This window comes from Callithrix jacchus, chromosome 2 (assembly GCF_049354715.1).
Source record: "Callithrix jacchus isolate 240 chromosome 2, calJac240_pri, whole genome shotgun sequence".
NCBI classification, from domain to species: Eukaryota; Metazoa; Chordata; class Mammalia; order Primates; family Cebidae; genus Callithrix; species Callithrix jacchus.
This window is the reverse complement of record NC_133503.1, coordinates 100211924-100233616: the sequence shown is the minus strand read 5'-3', so window position 1 is coordinate 100233616 and position 21693 is coordinate 100211924. Positions and strand designations below refer to the sequence as shown.

At 36.8% G+C, this 21693-nt stretch overlaps 1 protein-coding gene across 2 annotated transcripts in view; it reads left to right on the top strand.

The window, feature by feature from the left end:
- Window positions 1-21693, top strand: part of MAN2A1 (mannosidase alpha class 2A member 1) — a 189210-nt gene that overhangs the window by 117534 nt on the left and 49983 nt on the right. For both annotated transcript variants that reach the window (XM_002806611.6, XM_035291114.3), the window contains 3 exons: window positions 16569-16734; window positions 18697-18915; window positions 19251-19373. In XM_002806611.6, coding sequence (XP_002806657.2) covers window positions 16569-16734; window positions 18697-18915; window positions 19251-19373 — 508 coding nt within the window. The remainder of the gene's footprint in view (window positions 1-16568; window positions 16735-18696; window positions 18916-19250; window positions 19374-21693) is intronic.

Below are 21693 nucleotides of genomic sequence, written 5' to 3'. Positions count from 1 at the left end.
TAACAAAATATTGGTAGAGCTGGTTCCTTCTGGAGTCTCTAAGGGGAGAATCATTTCTTTTCCTTTTCCTTTTCTAGAAATGACCTGCATTCCATGGCCTGTAGCCCCTTCTTTGCATATACCATCCCCTTGCTTTTGTAGTCACATAATCTTCTCTGTTGGATCATCCCTTTTATAAAGACCCTTGTAAATACATTGGGCCTACCTAGAAAGCCCAGAATGAGTTCCCCATCCCATGAGCTGTAATTTAATCACATCTGCAAAGTCTTTTCTACCATGTAAGGTGGTAGTATTTATAGGTTTTAGAATCAGGATATGGACATTTTGGGGTCATTATACTCCCTATCTTACCTGGAAATCTGGTTTTTAAATTTCCAATGGAAAAATGGATGTATCTGTCTTCACCTTTCCTGTCTAGGCTATCAACTTGAAGCTATCTACTTTGTCTTCCTGTTTTGAGCCTTCACTCCTTAAGTTCTTTCTCTACCTGGCAACTAGAAGTAGATATTAAAAAGGAAAATTTGACCACGTTAAACCTTTTCCATCAACTGCACAAAAAGCTCCAAGCTACTTGGAATAACTAAAAGACAACCCATTCCCCAGTATGACTTGGGTTTTATCTCCTTTCCTAACTTCATATAATTGCATTTTAGAGGTTCACTTTACTAGGTAGCTTCTAGTGGTAGTGGATGGCCTATATATCCTGAAAATAACATTATTTCCCATATATCTGTGCCTTTATCACTGGAGAGGATTTCCCTGCTTCCTTTGCCCTTTAAAAAATTTGTTTGTTTTTGATGTTGTTCTTGTTCTGATTTTTTTTTAAAAAAAACACATACCTTCTTGTAGAATAGTGTTTACATCCAAAGCTATCAAAAGGATTTCTAGCATATTCACTGGTTACCCTAGAGCCTAGAGGAAGTAACTTTTAACAACAGGTTTTTTTTTTAGAATTTTATATGTTTTTATATTTCACTGATTATTCTTTGTATATAATTCAGAATATTCTTTTGTATTTGATAATACAACAAACATTTTCTAGTATTTAAAAAATTACTTATGAATATTTAATGACTACTTAATGGCTATTAATATTCTAATACATAAGTATACTTTTAATTATTATTGTGTTCCCTCAGTATTATATTGATTAGCTAATATAATGTTTTTAATAGTGTTGTTTAGATATTTGCATTGCTTAGATGTGGACATAAAATAGTTTAAATATTTTTTGTTTACTATATTTCTGTTTTTCTCCTTACACTAATTTTTTTTTTTTTTTTTTTTGGCAGAGTCTCATTCTGCCACCCAGGCTGGAGTGTAGTGATGTCATCTTGGCTTACTATAACCTCTGACACCTGGGTTCAAGTGATTCTTGTGCCTCAGCCTCATGAGTCTGAGGTCTCACGAGGCTGGGTCTATAGGCACGCACCACGACACTGGCTAATTTTTGTATTTTTAGTAGAGACAGGGTTTTACTATGTTTTCCAGACTGGTCTCAAACTCTTGACCTCAGGTGCCCTACCTGCCTTGGCCTCCCAATGTGCTGGGATTACAGGCATGAACTATCACACTTGGCCTCCTTACAGTAGACTTCTAAAAGTAGGAATCACTGGGTTAAAAGAGACTATTTTTAAGTTATAGTTTTTTTCTGATTATAAAATCATAATTGCTAGACATAAGAAATTTACAAAGTATGAAAAATAATTACACTACCATCTAACGATAGGTATTGCTAATATTTTGGTAAATCATCAAGTTCTTTTTCTCTTCTTTCTTGCCTTCTTTTATAGATGATTTTAACATTCTTTTAGTATTTACCATAGAAAAGCATAGATGACTTATTAAAGTCTAATTCACATTATTACTTTTGTGGTGTTTTGTGGTGTCATTTATATTTTCTTATATATTTAACCCTCCTTTGTGCTCTTCATTTTTCCCTGCAATCTCAGGTTTCTCTCTGAAATTATTTTCCTTTTGCCTGAAGACTTAATATTTCTTTTAGTACAAATTTGCTAGTAACCCATACTTTACGTTTTTGTTTCTCTGAAGCCATCTTTATCACGATTTAAAGAAAGTTTTGCTGGATGTAGATTTTTTAGGCTGTCAGTATTGTTTATATTTTCTCACCACCTCAAGTATGTAATTCTATTTTCTTCTGCCTTCTTTAATTCTGTTGATATGTCAGCTGATAATCTTACTGTTACTTCTCTGAAGAGTATAATCTTATTTTTACTGGTTGCTTCTCAGATTTTGCCTTTTCATGGGGGATAAGAAGATTTCACATGGCATACCAGGTGTATTTTCTCCTTTTGGGATCACAGAGTGTTTTGTATCTGTGGGTTGCCAGTCTCTTTCTTTAGTTTTGCAAAATTCTTAGCTATTCAGATAATTCTATTGTGCTATTTTCTCTTTTATTTCCATTTACTCATATCCTGTTTCACATATTAGACCTTTTCACTGAGTTGCCTATGTCCCTACATTCTTTTCTATATTGCTTATTTTTTGTCACCACTTCAGATTGGATATTTTTTATTGACTTCTCTTTTGCTGAGTTAAACATATCTATTATGCTATTTTTTTTAATTGCATTTTAGGTTTTGGGGTACATGTGTAGAACATGCAAGACAGTTGTATAGGTACACACGTGGCAGTGTGATTTGCTGCCTTCCTCTCCTTCACCTATATTTGGCATTTCTCCCCATGCTATCTCTCTCCAACTCCCCACCCCTACTGTCCCTCCCCTATTCCCCCCAACAGACCCCAGTGTGTAGTGCTCGCCTCCCTGTGTCCATGTGTTCTCATTGTTCTACACCCACCTATGAGTGAGAACATGCAGTATTTTATTTTCTGTTCTTGTGTCAGTTTGCTGAGAATGATGATCTCCAGGTTCATCCATATCCCTACAAAAGACACGAACTCAATGACTTTGATGGCTGCATAATATTCCATGGTGTATATGTGCCATATTTTCCCTGTCCAGTCTATCATCGTTGGGCATTTGGGTTGGTTCCAGGTTTTTGCTATTGTAAACAGTGCTGCAATGAACATTCGTGTGCATGTGTCTTTATAGTAGAATGATTTATAGTCCTTTGGATGTAGACCCAGTAACGGGATTGCTGGGTCAAATGGAATTTCTATTTCTAGGTCCTTGAGGAATCGCCACACTGTCTTCCGCAATGGTTGAACTAATTTACACTCCCACCAGCAGTGTAAAAGTGTTCCTATTTCTCCACATCCTCTCCAGCATCTGTTGTCTCCAGATTTTTAAATGATCACCATTCTAACTGGCATGAGATGGTATCTCAAAGTAGTTTTGATTTGCATTTCTCTAATGTCCATTGATGATGAGCATTTTTTCATAAGTTTGTTGGCCTCATGTAGGTCGTCTTTTGTAAAGTGTCTGTTCATATCCTTTGCCCATTTTTGAATGGGCTTGTTTGTTTTTTTCTTGTAAATCTGTTTGAGTTCTTTGTAAATTCTGGATATCAGCCCTTGGTCAGATGGGTAAACTGCAAAAAAATTTTTCCCATTCTGTTGGTTGCCAATTCACTCTAATGACTGTTCTTTTGCTGTGCAAAAGCTGTGGAGTTTGATTAGGTCCTATTTGTCTATTTTGGCTTTTGTTGCCAGTGCTTTTGGTGTTTTGGTCATGAAGTCCTTGCCTACTCCTATGTCCTGAATGGTTTTGCTTACATTTTCTTCTAGGGTTTTTAGGGTGTTAGGTCTTATGTTTAAGTCTTTAATCCATCTGGAGTTAATTTTAGTGTAAGGAGTCAGTTTCTGCTTTCTGCATATAGCTAGCCAGTTTTCCCAACACCATTTATTAAATAGGGAATCCTTTCCCCATTGCTTGTTTTTGTCAGGTTTGTCAAAGATCAGATGGTTGTAGATATGTTGTGTTGCCTCCGAGGCCTCTATTCTGTTCCATTGGTCTATATCTCTGTTTTGGTACCAGTACCATGCTGTTTTGATTACTGTAGCCTTGTAGTACAGATTGAAGTCTGGTAATGTGATGCTTCCCACTGTGTTCTTTTTGCTTAGAATTGACTTGGCTATGCGGGCTCTCTTTTGGTTTCATATGAAGTTTAAGGTGTTTTTTTCCAGTTCTGTGAAGAAGGTCATTGGTAGCTTGATGGGGATAGTGTTGAATCTGTAAATTACTTTGGGCAGTATGGCCGTTTTCACGATATTGATTCCTCATAACCATGAACATGGAATGTTCCTCCATCTGTTTGTGTCCTCTCTTATTTCATTGAGCAGTGGTTTGTAGTTCTCCTTGAAGAGGTCCTTTACGTTCCTTGTGAGTTGTATTCCTAGGTATTTTATTCTCTTTGTAGCAATTATGAATGGCAGTTCGTTCTTGATTTGGCTCTCTTTAAGTCTGTTATTGGTGTAGAGGAATGCTTGTGATTTTTGCACATTGATTTTGTATCCTGAGACTTTGCTGAAGTTGCTTATCAGTTTCAGGAGATTTAGGGCTGAGACAATGAGGTCTTCTAGATATACAATCATGTCGTCTGCAAATAGAGACAATTTGGCTTCCTCCTAACCTATGAGAATATTGTTTATTTTTTTTTCTTGCCTGATTGCTCTGGCTAGAACTTCCAGTACTATTTTGAATAGGAGTGGTGAGAGAGGGCATCCTTGTCTAGTGCCAGATTTCAAAGGGAATGCTTCCAGTTTTTGCCCATTCAGTATGATATTGGCTGTTGGTTTGTCGTAAATAGCTTTCATTATTTTGAGATACATTCTGTCAATACCTAGTTTATTGAGGGTTTTTAGCCTAAAGGGCTGTTGAATTTTGTCAGAGGCCTTCTCTGCATCTCTTGAGATAATCATGTGGTTTTTGTCTTTGGTTCTTTTTATGTGGTGAATTACGTTTCTAGACTTGTGTATGTTGAACCAGCCTTGCATCCCCTTCCATGATCCTACTTGATCATGGTGGATAAGCTTTTTGATGTGCTGTTGCAACTGGCTTGCCAGCATTTTATTGAAGATTTTTGCATCTATGTTCATAATGGATATTGGCCTGAAGTTTTCCTTTCTTGTTGAGTCTTTGCCAAGTTTTGGTATCAGGATGATGTTGGTCTCATAAAATGATTTGGGAAGGATTCCCTCTTTTTGGATTATTTGGAATAGTTTCAGAAGGAATGTTACCAGCTCCTCTTTGTGTGTCTGGTAGAATTCGGCTGTGAACCATCTGGACCTGGGCTTTTTTTGTGTGGTAGGCTCTTAATTGCTGCCTCGACCTCAGATCTTGTTATTGGTTTATTGAGGGTTTTGACTTCTTCCTGGTTTAGGCTTGGGAGGAGACAAATGTCCAGGAATATATCATTTCTTCCAGGTTTGCTAGTTTATGTGCATAGAGTTGTTTGTAATAATCTCTGTTGATGGTTTGAATTTCTGTGGAACCTGTGGTGATTTCCCCTTTATTGTTTTTTATTGCATCTATTTGGTTATTCTCTCTTTTCTTTTTTATCAGTCTGGCTAGTGGTCTGTCTATTTTGTTGATCTTTTCAAAAAACCAGCTCCTGGATTATTGATTTTTTGAAGGGTTTTTGTGTCTCTATCTCCTTCAGTTCTGCTCTGATATTAGTTATTTCTTGTCTTATGCTAGGTTTTGAGTTTTTTTCATCTTTCTCCTCTAGCTCTTTCAGTTTTGATGATAGGGTGTCAATTTTGGATCTTTCCACTCTTCTCATGTAGGCACTTATTGCTATATATGTTCCTCTAGAGACTGCTTTAAATGTGTCCCAGAGATTCTGGTATGTTGTGTCTTCGTTCTCATTGGTTTCGAAGAACTTCTTTATTTCTGCTTTCATTTCATTATTTATCCAGTCAACATTCAAGAGCCAGTTGTTCAGTTTCCATGAAGCTGTGCGGTTCTGAGTTAGTTTCTGAATTCAGAGTTCTAACTTGACTGCACTGTGATCTGAGAGACATTTTTTTATGATTTCCATACTTTTACATTTGCTGAGGAGTGATTTACTTCATTATGTGGTCAGTTTTAGAGTAGGTGTGATATGTGCTGAGAAGAATGTATATTCTGTGGATTTGGGGTGGAGAGTTCTGTAAACGTCTATCAGATTGCCTTGTTCCAGGTCTGCATTCAAGTCCTGGATACCCTTGTTAATTTTTTGTCTGGTTGATCAGTCCGATGTTGACAACAGAGTGTTAAAGTCTCCCACTATTATTGTGTGGGATTCCAAGTCTCTTTGTAAGTCATTAAGAACTTGCCTTATGTATCTGGGTCCTCCTGTATTGGGTCCGTATATATTTAGGATCATTAGCTCTTCTTGTTGCATCGATTCTTTTACCATTATGTAATATCCTTCTTTGTCTCTTTTGATCTTTGTTGCTTTAAAGTCTATTTTATCAGAGACGAGAATTGCAACTCCTGCTTTTTTTTGCTCTCCATTTGCTTGGTAAATCTTCCTCCATCCCTTTATTTTGAGCCTTTGTATATCCTTGCATGTGAGATGGGTGTCCTGGATACAGCACACCAATGGGTTTTGGCTTTTTATCCAATTTGCCTGTCTTTGTCTTTTGATTGGTGCATTGAGCCCGTTTACATTCAGGGTTAATACTGTTATGTGTGAATTTGATACTGCCATTTTGATGCTAGCTGGCTGTTTTGCCTATTAGTTGATGCAGATTCTTCATTTTGTTGATGCTCTTTACCATTTGGTATGTTTTTGGAGTGACCGGTACTGGTTGTTCCTTTCTATGTGTAGTGCCTCTTTCAGGAGCTCTAGTAAAGCAGGCCTGGCGGTGACAAAATCTCTGAGTACTTGCTTCTTGGCAAAGGATATTATTTTTCGTTCACTTATGAAGCTTAGTTTGGCTGGATATGAAATTCTGGGTTGAAAGTTCTTTTCTTTAAGGATGTTGAATATTGGCTCCCACTCTCTTCTGGCTTGTACGGTTTCTGCTGAGAGATCTGCTGTGAGTCTGATAGGCTCCCTTTGTGGGTAACCCAACCTTTCTCTCTGGCCACCCTTAGCATTTTCTCCTTCATTTCAACCCTGGTGAATCTCTGACAATTATGTGCCTTGGGGTTGCTTTTCTTGAGGAATATCTTTGTGGTGTTCTCTGAATTTCCTGAACTTGAATATTGGCCTGCCTTGCTTGGTTGGGGAAGTTTTTTTGGATAAGATCCTGAAGAGTATTTCTCAGCTTGGATTCATTCTCTTCATCACATTCAGGTACACCTATCAAATGTAGATGAGGTCTTTTCACATAGTCCCACATTTCTTGGAGACTTTGTTCATTCCTTTTTGCGCTTTTTTCTCTAATCTTGGCTTCTTGTTTTATTTCATTGCGTTGATGTTCGACCTCTGATATCTTTTCTTCTGCTTGGTCAATTCGGCTGTTGAAACTTGTGCATGCTTCGCGAAGTTCTTGTGTGTGTTTTTCAGCTCCATCAATTCACTTATATTCCTCTCTAAGTTGTCCATTCTTGTTAGCCTTTTGTCAATCTTTTTTCAAGGTTCTTAGTTTCTTTGCATTGGGTTAGAACATGTTCTTTTAGCTCACAGAAGTTTCTCATTACCCACCTTCTGAAGTCTGATTCTATCATTTCATCACACTCATTCTGCATCTGTCCCTGTTCCCTTGCTGTTGAGGAGTTGTGATCCCTTGTAGCAGGAGAGTTGTTCTGGTTTTGTGTGCTTTCCTCCTTTTTGCACTGGTTTCTTCCCATCTTTGTGGATTTATCCACCTGTCGTCTTTGTAATTGCTGATTTTCAGATTGGGTCTCTGAGTGGATGTCCATCCAGTTTATTGATGATGAAGTTATTTCTGTTTCTTAGTTTTCCTTCTTACAGTCTGGCCCCTCTGCTGTAGGACTGCTGAGGTTCACTCCAGGCCCTGCTTGCCTGGGGTTCATCTGTAGCAGCTGTAGAACAGCAAGAGTTGCTACCAGTTTCTTCTCCTGCTATCTTTGTCCCAGAATGATGCCCGCCAAATGTCAGTCTGATCAGTCCTTTGTGAGGTGACTCTCGATATATGGAGTCAGGGATCTGCTTGAGGAGACAGTCTGTCTTTATCAGAGCTCAAGTGCTGAGCTGTGTGCTCCATTGTTCATTCAGAGCTGCTGGGCAGATACGTTTAAGTCTGCTGCAGCAGAACTGATAAACCCGCCTTTTTTTTCCCCAGGTGCTCTGTCCCAAGGAGTTAGGGCTTTATTTATGAGTTTTCATTGTGCTGCTGCCTTTTTTTTTTAGGGCTACCCGGCCCATCACAGAGGCAGCCTAGTCACTATCTGCCTGCAGAGGCTTTGCTGAGCTGCTGTGGGCTCCGCCCTGCTGCTCTGTGAACTTCCTTGCAGTCCTGTTTATATGGATGTGGTTAGAACTGCCTTGGCAATGGTGGCCCACCTCTGTAATGTCGGACTCTCTCTGTTGTGGCACGTTGCCTCAGCAACGGCAGGCTTCCTCCGCAATGACAGACTACCTTTGTAGGGGTGGAGTGCCTCGGGAATGGCGGAAGCCCCTCCTCCACAGAGCTGGACCATCCTGGGTTCAGCTGTGCTTGCTGTGAAACTCTCAACCCAGAGCATTTCCAATTGCTGTTTTTTGCTTTTGTTTTTGTTTTTATGGGGGTGGGACCCACCGAGCCTGATCACCTGGCTCCCTGCCGAAGAGCCTTTTTTTTTAAAGTTGAACGGTTGACTCTTTCCCAGGTGTTCCAGTTGCCTGCTGAAAAGGCGATGGGATCTGTGTGATTTACCCTGCAGCAACCCACTGTGCCGGCTGAAACAAGGGCACTGAGATTCATGGTGCTTTTTTGCCCAGGAATCTCCTGGTGTGGCTCCCTGTTCAATCAGATGAATGGGCGACTCTGCCTTCCCGGAGTTCCTATTTCCAGCTTAAACAGGCAACCAGACCAGTGTATTTTGTATGGAGAACCTCGGTGCCGGGGCACCAGCAAAACAGTGGTGCCGGCGACCCATGGGGCTCCTCCGCCTGGGAATCTCCTGGTCTGTGGGCAATAAAGATCCGCCTGGAAATGCGACGTCCACTCACCCTCTGTGCTTTCACTGGGAGCTGCAATCCTCAGCTGCTCCTAAACGGCCATCTTGGATCTCTTCTCCTTATTCTGCTATTGTTATAGACATCTATGGAGTTTTTCATTTTAAATATCCTTTTAGAATTTCATTTGATTACTTTGTAATATGTTTATTTCTGTGGTAAAATTCTACCGTGTCGTCTACTTTATTCATGTTTTTCTCTTTTTTTGGCCATGTCTATCTGGGTCATATATGGTTCTAGTTTCTTTTATTCTTGGTATTTAATCATGTGGCTCTGTCTTTTGTGTTGCCTCTTAATTTTATGTTGAGTACTAGACAATTGTGTATAAAATTTATAGACTCTAGAAAATATCTTCTTCTAGGTAGGTATTGTTTCAATCAAGGACTATGTTAAATTGAGACTGATTTATTCAACCTGTTGTTCACCTGGCTTTCTAGGTAAGTTTACAACTAACAGCCTACTTATTATCTACAGGCCCTATTCCCTGGTGGCTTCTGGAATGTCATGAGATGTTTCTGCTCTACTTTTCAGAAGCTTTCTGTTTAGGCTTTAAGCTTCCCTTTCTGTGTAGCCTCAGTATTTGGCACTTGTCCTAATGAAAAAATCAACTGTATACTCCCCTCCCCGCCCCAGAGTGAAGCCTCCCAAAGTCTCTACCAAATGCTCTTTTGACCTCTTTGTTTTTCCTGTAATTTCTTCTAGACTTTTCACTAGGTTTTGCATGGATCTCACAGCCTTCCCCTTGCTGAGAATTGGCATGCCCCAGGGTGAAAATGACTGCAGAAAGTTGGTCACTTTTCTGAAGTTTTTTCCTGTCCTCAGCAATTTCTGTTGCCCTCAGGCAAATGATTATTATTTTTTATCTGGTTTTTTTTTTTTTTTTGAGACGGAGTTTTGCCCTTGTTACCCAGGCTGGAATGCAGTGGCCCAATCTCGGCTCACCACAACCTCTGCCTCCTGGGTTCAGGCAATTCTGCTGCCTCAGCCTCCTGAGTAGCTGGGATTACAGGCACGCGCCACCATGCCCAGCTAATTTTTTGTATTTTTAGTAGAGATGGGGTTTCACCATGTTGGCCAGGATGGTCTCGATCTCTTGACCTTGTGATTCACCTGCCTCGGCCTCCCAAAGTGCTGGGATTACAGGCATGAGCCACCGTGCCTGGCCCTTATCTGGCTTTTCTAGTTGGCTAGTAGAAGTGAGAGCTCTTGTTTGTTGTCAGCTACTCCATTTCCCCTGGAAGTGGAAACATCATCTATTTCTCAACTTCAATTTGACAAAAGTCAAATGCTCACTTTTTTTTCATTTGAGTGTTTATGTTTCTATTGATTTCTAAGAGCATTTTACAAGTTTTCCTAATTTTTTTTAGTTTTTATTTCTTAATCTTAATTTTAAGATAGAAAAATTGTTAAGTTTTTGTTACCAAATCTGTCAGCCATGTACTTTGTTATATATTTCAGTTATGGTTAGAAAGACCTTTTGTACCACAGATTATATATTTATTTTTTCTACTAATTTTGTATTTTTTATGGTTAAAAATTTTAAGTTCATCTGGAATCGGTGTTGGCATATTGTTTTAATGCATCTGTATAACCATTTGTCTTGCTCATCTATTGTTAAGGATATATGTATGTTATAGAATTGTTTTGCCCAACTCATGATCATTTTCCTTTCCTCACCTTTCTTCTAAGAAACGGATTTTGGTGGGATTTTGGTTGGCACTGCAGGAGACTTAGGAATTAATGTTGAGAGAGCTGTGCTTTTACATTATTTTTGTTTTCTTATTTAGAAAGGTATGTCTCTCCATTCATTTTATGTCCTACTAAATGACATTTTTTTCATTTTCTGCATGTATTATACAATCTGCTCATTTTATATAAAATTAATTTTCTATTTTGATTGATCTGATAATTCTTAATCTTCCTGACTCCTTTGTGTGTGTGTGTGTGTGTTTCTGTGTCTGTCTGTATGCATACATATGCATCACATGACATGCTATGCATACCTTTGTCTTTTGCCTACCCTGTTATATTAAACTTACCAGTTTGTTTCTGTGCCTCTCCTTCCTAGACTGTAGGTACTTGGTTGGCAGGGGGTTATGCATTCACATTCATAAGTTTATAACTATACATACCATATAGCATCTTTCTCTCCTTTCTTTGCTAACCTTTTTTTTTTTTTTCTGAGACGGGGTTTCACTCTTGTTACCCAGGCTGGAGTGCAATGGCACGATCTCGGCTCACTGCAACCTCCGCCTCCTGGGTTCAGGCAATTCTCCTGCCTCAGCCTCCTGAGTAGCTGGGATTACAGGCATGTGCCACCATGCCCAGCTAATTTGTTGTATTTTTAATAGAGATGGGGTTTCACCATATTGACTGGGATGGTCTCGATCTCTTGACCTCGTGATCCACCCGCCTTGGCCTCCCAAAGTGCTGGGATTACAGGCTTGAGCCACTGCACCCGGCCCTTTGCTAACTTTTTAACTTAGCCATAAGCTATATGGTCATTGAAATTTTTTTATGTGTTTGGTCTGAGCTAGGAGGTTTTCTAAACATTTTATAACTTAACATTATTTATAATCTTGTTTCCCGATTTTATAAATAAGTATATTAAGTCTTGGGGAAGTGAAATAACTTGTCCAAAGCCTGTGAAAGTCATGACATGGTGGGGATTTGAACTTGAATGTGTCTGACTCAAGAGTCTAGGAATCACACAACTGTGATTTTTGAAGATCTAGTATAACTTAAAAAGACACTCTTAGTTTTTAATATCTTGAATTTTTTTCTGCTAATATGGTAAGCATTATATTTTAAACCTAGAAACCAAAGTAGAATATATCAAAAGAACTTCAGATCTAGATATTACAACTTTTGTGAACAGGTATATTCATAAGTTTCCATATTCAGAATACTGTATAAAGCTTAGTACTCTTCCTTAGGTTACATTCTGCTGATGAGGCTTCTAGAGAAGATGAGTACATTCTTGTTGGAAATGATTTTTTTAAATATGTTGTCATTGATTAAGAGTCAGACAAAATGAGCTCTAGTTTTTGGTTTGTTCCTAATTTTCTCTCTAATCTTGACTGTGTCATTTCCCTCTCTTTACAAAGGGATTAATTATATAATTTACATTTTTTGAAGAATTGAAAAGCAGTTTTTAAGGAATTGAAATAATCAAAGTGAAACTGCTCTGATAAAACTATAAAGCCCTGTATTAGTAGATGCTATTTACAAGTGTTAAATTCTGCTAGTGGGATTCTTCTGCACTGATTGATCATCAAGGATTTATTGAACGTTATTTTGTGTTAGGTACCTATGGTAAGCTTATGAAGTTACAGTTATTTTTCATATAGCCTTCTGATGTTTGCCCAACTGGGTTTTAAAGTGCACTTAAGAACTTGAAAAAAAATGTATTTTTTTATCTTCCTTTCACAGTCATAAAAATATGTGTGTTGCTTTTAAAATGTTTCCTCAAATCTTGTTTTGCATACTTCATGCAGTGAGGTCATAAGATGAACTCCTTAGTATATATTGCAAGATTTTTTTCTGTTCTAATATTTCAGTATATAAATTTTCTTTCACAAATATAATATACATGAAATGTAAATAGCTTATTGTGCAGTTGAGCTTCCTGAGGAGAGAAGCTCTGTGGGGATATTAGCATTGCTGAAGGGAAAGTTCTTCACATGTGAATTTGGAAATAAGGGAATCACCACAGGAAACCTCAGCTGTCACAAAGATTTTTATACGCTTGGCCTATGAGTGAAGTAGTTGAGAAGATGGGTATGGGGGTAAAATTGCATTCTACGCCCTATTGTACTTTATAGCTGGGCCAGTCTTGGCAACATTCCTACTCTTGTTGAACCTCAGTTTCTTTATCTGTGCAGTGAAAAGGATGAAAGGTTGTGCCTCACGGGTTACCCATGCAGGCCTGAGGACCAGCCTAGGATGCACTATGAATGATAATTCCAAGGTCCCTCTGACCAAGGGATATGTTCCTTCTGCTTTGTCCTGCATCCAGTCCTGGAAGGAAGCATGTGTGGTCCTAGTGTGTTGTTCACATTTTAGTGGGCACTGGATTTACCTCAAGAGAAAACTCAGTATTCCATAGTTTTTTTTTTTTTAACATAGTATGAATTACTTTTATGAAAGGGGTAAAGGAATTTTTAGTATACTCAGCCTTAGTAGAATCTTTAAGGACAGACACGTTTACACTTGGGTTCAGTTCTTCCATAAAGTGACTCCCAGTTTGATGTGAGCATACAAATGTTCTTTCATTTTTCTCCATTCCTTTTTCTCACAGCTAAAGTAGATGATCTTCTGCCCTCTAATTTGATTGACAGGTAACATATGAGTGCTTTTTTCATGAGGTAAAAGTTATTCCTTGTATATACAGAACTGAGATAATTGCTCATAACCCTGATTTGTGGGGGCCCAATGTCACAATGAGAACTAGGAGGCTGGATGTAACTTGGTGAGAGAGGATATGTAAGAAGCTAATGCTGATGTGGTGGAAATTAGAGAAGAAAAAAAAAGCACTGAGCTTCCAGCTAAAATTGAAATTAACCCTCCCCATTCTGAAGATATAAATATAATTATTTTGTTAAGTGAACCAATTATTAATTTTTAGTAAGTGAGTATGGTATTATGATACTGAAACCTGTTGGTTTCATTCACAACCAAAGGACTTGAAAGTACTCATGTTTGAGAATATTGGCAGTATAACAAATGTTTGACTACCAAATGTGATGACGATGAAAATTAATTTATGATGGTGTACTTATTTCCAAAGGAGATACCTATATACGATCATCCTTTCTCTATACTTAAAATGTACATAGATAGGAGTTTGTGCGTTAGATAATTTTGTACCGTGATACACATAAAAAACATGCTGTGAATCTCTAATTATGCTAAAATTATTTTCTTAGTGCAGCATTATGCTCATTACATACTCTACACATTTAGTTTTTGAATAGATTCCTGGCATGATAATTACATAATCATTCAGTACAGTAGAAACATCATTATGGTCAAATACTAATTAGCTACTAAAATGAAACAAAATAGAACCCAGTTCACAGCTTATTATAAAAAGTAATTTAATATGGTGCAAAACCAAATATATGGTTAAAATTATTGTTTGTATTAAGTATGAGTACTTTTTTTCATAGTAAAGAATTAGTGTTCTGGATGCTTATTATCGAATTTATTTCTTGGGCACCCATTATATTTTATTATCACAGCCTTCATGACCAGCTCTGTGTAGTGGAGCATCCAAAGAACATGCTGGTAGGGATTCTAGGCTTAGCGTGCCTGGGTATGCCTCAGGGCTTTGGCAAAATTGGGAGATTGGCCTAAGTTTTCAGGCCACCGTTTTCTCAAGTTCTTTAAATACTAGCTCTATAAGCTTCCAGAACATGGCTTTCAGTAGTAAATCACTCATTTCTGGGGTTCTGGTTTGAACATCTTTGGTGCAGAGAATGAGTGGTCCAGCGTTGTTTTTCTTCCCCAGTATACCTTAGAAATATAGGACAGGACCATTGGTAATAATGAATCCTGACAGTTGGGGTTCACCAGATGTATTTGTGAATGGGGAACAGTCAGGTAAAACATAAGCTCTGGGAGGAGGGTTGTGGGAGGCCCCAAATAGGTTGACAAATCTCTCAGGTAAGTCTGTTGAGAATACCTCTCAAGAGGGCATCACCCTCACTCTCCTTGAGAATTGCTCCTGTGGGTAAAATGGGATTTTATCTAAGTACTAGGAGGATTCAGTGCTCTTTGTAAATATGTTTATGACTATGTGGCTTCATCTGTTCATCTCTTGTATGCATATGGAATCTCAACGAACATAAGCAATACAAGTTAGGTCTTATTATCCTGATGCATACTATAGGCATAATAGGAATTAGAGACATTTTTAATGTCTATCACCTTTGGCATCTCAGAATGTTGCTTTAATGTAAATGCTTCTGATAAAAACTTTATAAGTCTAGTGTCATACGAATTTTGTGTTATATCCTCTTTCTTTTCCTTCATTTTTCCTGTTGTTGCCCTTCCTTTTAGTTTTGGCCCTTGTAGATATTCATTTTATTTCTTAATGAACACTTTGTAATGCAATTGAAAGCAAAAATATGTGGGACACATGCAGGATGGAAGAATACCGGTAAGCTTGGATCTGCCATCTGTAGCTACAAAGTGTTGGAAGGAGGTGGTTGTTATTCAACTATTCATTGTGTTCCTGCAGTTACAACATTGTATAGGAAAACAGAGATATTTCAGATCATGAAAATACACACTAGTAAATCAGTGAGTTATATTATTATTCACCATCCTCTTTGAAATTCTCTTTGATTTATTTGAAGACAATATGATGCAAATTGATTATAAATTGTAAAATCATAAACCTTGCAGAGGATGCAGATTTCATGAAGTCTGCGATGTGATGGTCTAGAACATTTCTACCCACAGGCAAAGCCATGCAACAGTGAAAATCTGGCAGAGTTATGCTAGTAAGAAAATCAAGGATGTTGGGTGCCTCAACTGAGAATTATTTGAAAATCAGAACTGGGAGAGGACTTTAGGAAAAATAAAGTCCTTAAATTTTTTTTCAAATATGGTTTATTAATAAAACCATCATGTAAAACTTAAATGTTATGTGAAGGATGTCATAATGTGCTGGTATGAAATATTGGAAAAATTGTGCCCCAAATTTCAGGTCATTTATGTTCTGCTCATACTGAAAGTTGCATATAGTTGCAAATATTGCCTAAACTTACTTTAACAATTTGCATTTTCCTTTTTCTACCTCAGTCCCATTTTTTTTTTTCACCGTTACTTACTATAAAAATTTGGGACCTTGTTACAAGTGGATTTGATTCAAGTGACCTTTTTTTAGACTCAACGTACTTGAATAATAAAGGCCATTATATATATAATATATGTGTGAATTATGTGATTCTCCATATATAACCATACATTTTTGTTGTGCCTTAGTGGTCTAAAATGAGTATCAGATTTTTAACTGGAACTAATTGTGACTAAAGTGCAAACATATTGTGAATTTTTTATTTGGTGAGATTAAGTAGGGATCAGGGTATTAGTTGTATGGAGCTGATTCTTTTAGACAGATGAATAAAACTGTATTTATATAGGCCTTTTTCTGGGACACAGAAAAGCTTTTTTACAAATCTATTAATGTCTTCCATCTGTAAAGCATTTATTCTTTAGATAGGTCTTCTGAATCATTATTTAGTTACCCTTTGTACTGGGTGATATTTGTTGTCATAAAATTGCCTGTTCTCTGAAAGTTCTGTGAAAGTAGTGGTGTGCACTACACCTGCTGCTCCCAGCTACTCGGGAGGCTGAGGTGGAAGGATCACTTGAGCCCAGGAGGTTGAGACTGCAGTAAGCTATAATCTCACCACTGCACTGCAGCCTGGATGACAGAACGAGACCCCATCTCAAAAATATGTATGTATATGAAAGAAGTAAAACTAATTTGAGATCCCAATAATGAAGCAGCTGTTTTTGCAGGTACCTTGTGGTCTATAATCCTTTAGAACAAGACCGAATCTCGGTGGTCTCAGTCTGTGTGAGTTCCCCCAAAGTGCAAGTGTTCTCTGCTTCAGGAAAACCTGTGGAAGTTCAAGTCAGTGCAGTTTGGGATACAGCAAATACTATTTCAGAAACAGCCTATGAGGTATGTTGTAGCTGTAGAACTTAAGGAGGCATTGTAAAACAAACCTAGCCAGTATATCATTAATGTATGTACAGCAGCCCCCATTTAGCCATCATTGGTGTATGTGAAGTGATGAAAGTTGTAAATACCAGAGAGTTTAACTGGTTGGTTAAATGACACTAAGGGAAAAAAGATCCTGTTTTCCCTAAAATGTTAATTTCTTTGTTAGTATATATATTGTATCTTATTATATGTTGTTTGTATGTTATGTATCTTTGTAAGGATGTATACTGTTTTTTCTAAGGTAATGCAGTAATTATTACTCATAAAATTTTGAATGTTTTGGTCTAACTGAATTTAATGACAATTATGCATATTGAAAGTGAGATAAATACCACCTTTAATAACTGGATAGTTTCAGTTTTTCATTACAAAGGTGACATAATAGACCATGGAAGAGAAATGCCCTAAAATAATTAAGATGCTGCTTTTTTGAGATGTGATTATGGAAAATCTGTGCTCAAGTAATAATTTTCTTGTGCTAAAGTTTCTTAAAATAAGCAATATTAAACTGATCACTGTACCACTAGATAAGTTAAACTTTTAAAATGTGGAATGTAATTTAAAGTGTACTTCTGGAGATACAGCCATAAACTAGGAACTCTTAGGAACTGCTTCTGCTTGACAGAAGCTATTGCTAGCTACTCTTAAATATGCATAGTCTTTTAGATAGAAAGGTACAATATAATATAAATTTTGGTCAGATTTTATAGGAAGCTCTCCATCTAGAAATGGAGCAAAAGCTCCTGGAAAGCAGGGGTCATGTCTTATACCGTGTACATCCCCCATGCTCTGTTCAGAGTCTGCTGAACCTTGAACATTTGATGGCTAGTGCTGACTGAACTAACGTGTTTCATATTTATGTTAATCATTTTTATATAGTAAAATATCAGTATTGCAAAAAATGTTAATAATTAGCAAACAGCATTGTTGCAAAGCCCTTAAATTCATGGAGAATTTCCTTCTCTAGGCATTCTAGAGTACAGTCAGATAATTGAGGATGATCATACAGGTTTATATATTGGATAAAAACATTAATGCTTTGATAGACCTACCAACTTTAGATTATTAGGTTCTCTGGATAAACTGAGATGTGTATGTCTTACCATAACTTATCAAAGCATTTATAGAAGATTATTATACAGTTATCCCTTGGTATCTGTAGAAAACTGGTCCCAGCATCCCTGGGGATAACAAAATCTGTGGAGTTCAAGTTCTTTATATAAAATGATGTCGTATAGACAGTCCCTGACTTACAATGGCTCAACCTAAGATTTTTCAATTTTATGAAAGTGTGAAAGTAATGTGCATTCAGTAGCAAGGGTACTTCGAGTACCCATACAGCTGTTCTGTTTTTCACTTCCAGTATAGTATACGATAAATTACATAAGCTATTTATATTTAGCATAAAATATGATTTGTACTAGGTGATTCTTCCCAACCGTAGGCTAATGTAAGTGCTCTGAGTACATGTAAGCTAGACTAGGCTAAGCTATTTTGGATAGGTTAGGTGTATCAAATACCTTTTTGACTTACAATATTTTCAAATTCTTATTGGACATAACCCCATCATAAGTTGAGAAGCATCGGCATTTCCATATAACCTACACACATCCTCTTGTACATTTAAATCATCTCTAAATTACTAATAATGTCTGATATAATGTAAATGCTGTGTAAATAGTTTTTATAATATAGTTTTAATTTGTATTTTTATTGTTTGCTTTTCTTTTTTTTTCAAATATTTTTGATCTATAGTTGGTTGAAACTGTGGACAGGGAACCTGTGGATATGGAGGGCCAACTGGCTTCTTTTTTAAAAAAATATGGTAGTTTGTTGGTTTTACCAAAAATATAAGTAAATGGTTTGCCTCTCAGTACATAAAATTTCTCTTTAATAAATTCTTTTTCCTGTCTTTTAAAGATCTCTTTTCTAGCACATATACCACCATTGGGACTGAAAGTGTATAAGATTTTGGAATCAGCAAGTTCAAATTCACATTTAGCTGATTATATCTTGTATAACAATAAAGCAGAAGATAGAGGAATTTTCACCATAAAGAATGTGATAAATACTGAAGAAGCTATAATACTAGAGAACTCCTTTGTTTTACTTCGGTTTGATCAAACTGGACTTATGAAGGTATGTTCTGAATAGTTCTGAAATTCATTGAATGCTTATCATTTTTGCTACAATGTGTGTAGATTAATTAGGCAAAAGAGGAAAAAAGTCTTAAGTAGAGCTGTACCAAATACTCTTGAGTAAAAGGATGCATGAGAGGCTGTTTGCACCTTCATTGACCACTGGGTGCTCACATGTATGGTCTGTGGGTGGCGCTGCTACATGGGCAGTGTGTCACTGGTCCACAAGATAAGTATAGAAATTGTGTTTTTTAAATTTGTCATACACATGGAACCAGATGCAATATGTTTAACATCTTAGTGGTGAGTTGCTTAAATTTTTTTTTTTATCTTTAGCAAATGATGACTAAAGACGATGGTAAACACCATGAAGTAAATGTGCAATTTTCATGGTATGGAACCACGATTAAAAGAGACAAAAGTGGTGCCTACCTCTTCTTACCTGATGGTAATGCCAAGGTAGGTGGTACTGATGATATAACAAATGGAATAAACACTTACTGAAAGAATATTGAGGAAAAAGATAAGTGAGCGTCATTATTTTATCATCTGTTGATATATTAGGGATAGATGAACCTTTAGTTTCAATATTATCTATCACCTTATTGATACTTAGCAATTTGTAGTCGAAAATTAAATGGTTGGGCACAGAGGCTCACGCCTCTAATTCCAGCACTTTAGGAAGCCAAGGAGGGCAGATTGCCTGAGCTTAGGAGTTCAAGACCAAACTGGACAACATGGTGAAACCCCTTCTCTATCAAAAAAAAATTACAAAAATTAGCCAGGCATGGTGGCCCACACCTGCAGTCCCAGCTACTTAGGAAGGCTGAGGTGGGAGGATGGCTTGAGCCTGTGAGGCGGAGGTTATAGTGAGCCGAGATCATGCCACTGCACTCCAGCCTGGGTTGATAGAGCCAGACCCTGTTAGATAAATAATTTCTCAGAGTTGAAATTTGTTAAGATGCTACAATGAGCGACGTTCAAATAGGATAATCAGTGAACATGGGGAGAAACTAGATTATACTTACAGTTAGGGTGCTATTGGTTTTTTACATGTATGCATTTTATACAGACACAAAACCTCTAGCCATATAGGAAAAACAGATTGGCCACTGGACAATTTTTTTCCTGAACTTTCAGCCCTTTAAAAAAATTTTTTTTTCTCACTCTTGACTATAAAGGTAATAATATGCAAACTCGGACACATTTTGAAAATGTCAAAAACTGAAGAAAACATTAAAATTTACTAACTAGTACACAATCCCATGAAAACCATTGCCAACTTTTAGATGTATTTCTTATTGTCTTTTATTTAATGCATATTCTTTTCTCCCCATTCTCAAGTCTTGACTTATTGCATGTACATATTTTGTTTTTTGTTTGTTAGTGCTCACAATCTGATGGTATGTTCTTGCAAAATGCAACTTTAATATACACTGTTGTGCTTAAGATGTTGCATATGTTCTTTTTCTCCTATTTCTTCGCTATTGTAAATTGTGATATGCTTTCTTTGTAGCATTCTTTTTATGAAATTCTGATTATTTCCTGAGAATGACTTTCTAGAAGAGTCATTTTGATTTTGTGTCAGTATCTGAAGTCTTTTAAGGCCTTTTGCTATGTACTGCTTATCTCCCCTCTAGAAAGACTAGGTAAATGTTTAATCCCACCAGCATTTTTTGAAAGTAACTCAAAAATCCCATTCCAAGCACTTAGAATTAGCCATATTAAAAGCTTTGCGTGTAATAATGTTAATAGAAAAATATTGTTTCTGTTAAGATTTTTGTAATTACTAGTGAAGTTGATCTTTTTTGTGTCTTCATTTATCTTTCATATTTCTTTTGTGATTTTCATATTCCTGTTCTTTGACTATTTGTTCTATTGGTATGTCCTGATGATCCCTGATTACTCTTTTTATGTGGTAAAATTAATCCTTTTTTCCATATGTTATAAAATGTTTCTTACTGTGTCATTTAGTTTGTTAATTATTTTATAGTATTTCTCTATTAAATTTGTTTTAATTTTTTGTGTAGTAATTTTTTTTTCTTTAGACTTTTTTCCTTTGCTTCTATACCTTTATAGGTTTTCTCCACCTCAAGATTAGTGAAATAGTCTCCTAATGATTGTCTTGTTAGGTAGGGACCTATCTCCTGAAAAAGTTGCTTTTGTTCCGCAGTTTATGAACTCTGCTAACTAAAATCAAATACTGGATTTAAAGGGATTCTGTAGGCTACAGTAAGGACTCTAGGTGTTTTTTGGCTGTTTGGGTTTTTTATTTTTTTGTCACTGAGGAATTAAAGACAAACTATAGCTTATTTGAGGCATTCCAGGATGGGCAGTGAATACCAATTATGAGCTGTTTTAATGTTTTCTCATTTACCAGCTTTTGTTATTGGACATTTCATTTTGATTGACTGTATTTATACTTAAAAATGTAGTTGTGCTATAGAGTATTCATAAATATTAATAACTAATTTATTTAAAACTATCTTTAAATAGGTCTAATGTCAGATAGAAAGATAAAACAATTGTCATTTTTACAGAGAGAAAATAAGAAACATCAGGGAAAGAGGCAATCTAGAGCATCAGAAAAAGGCAAGAGCCTAGAACTCACCATCCCAGGATCTCATCCCCCCCTCACTTTCTAGCTATTTGGTAATTAGGAACAATAACTTTGTAAACCATTAAGAATTTTATTAACTGCAGAAAATTTTTCCTAGCCAAAGAGATGAATTTGGAAGAAAATCACACCATTCTGAAAATCTTCTTTCTCTTTTTATTT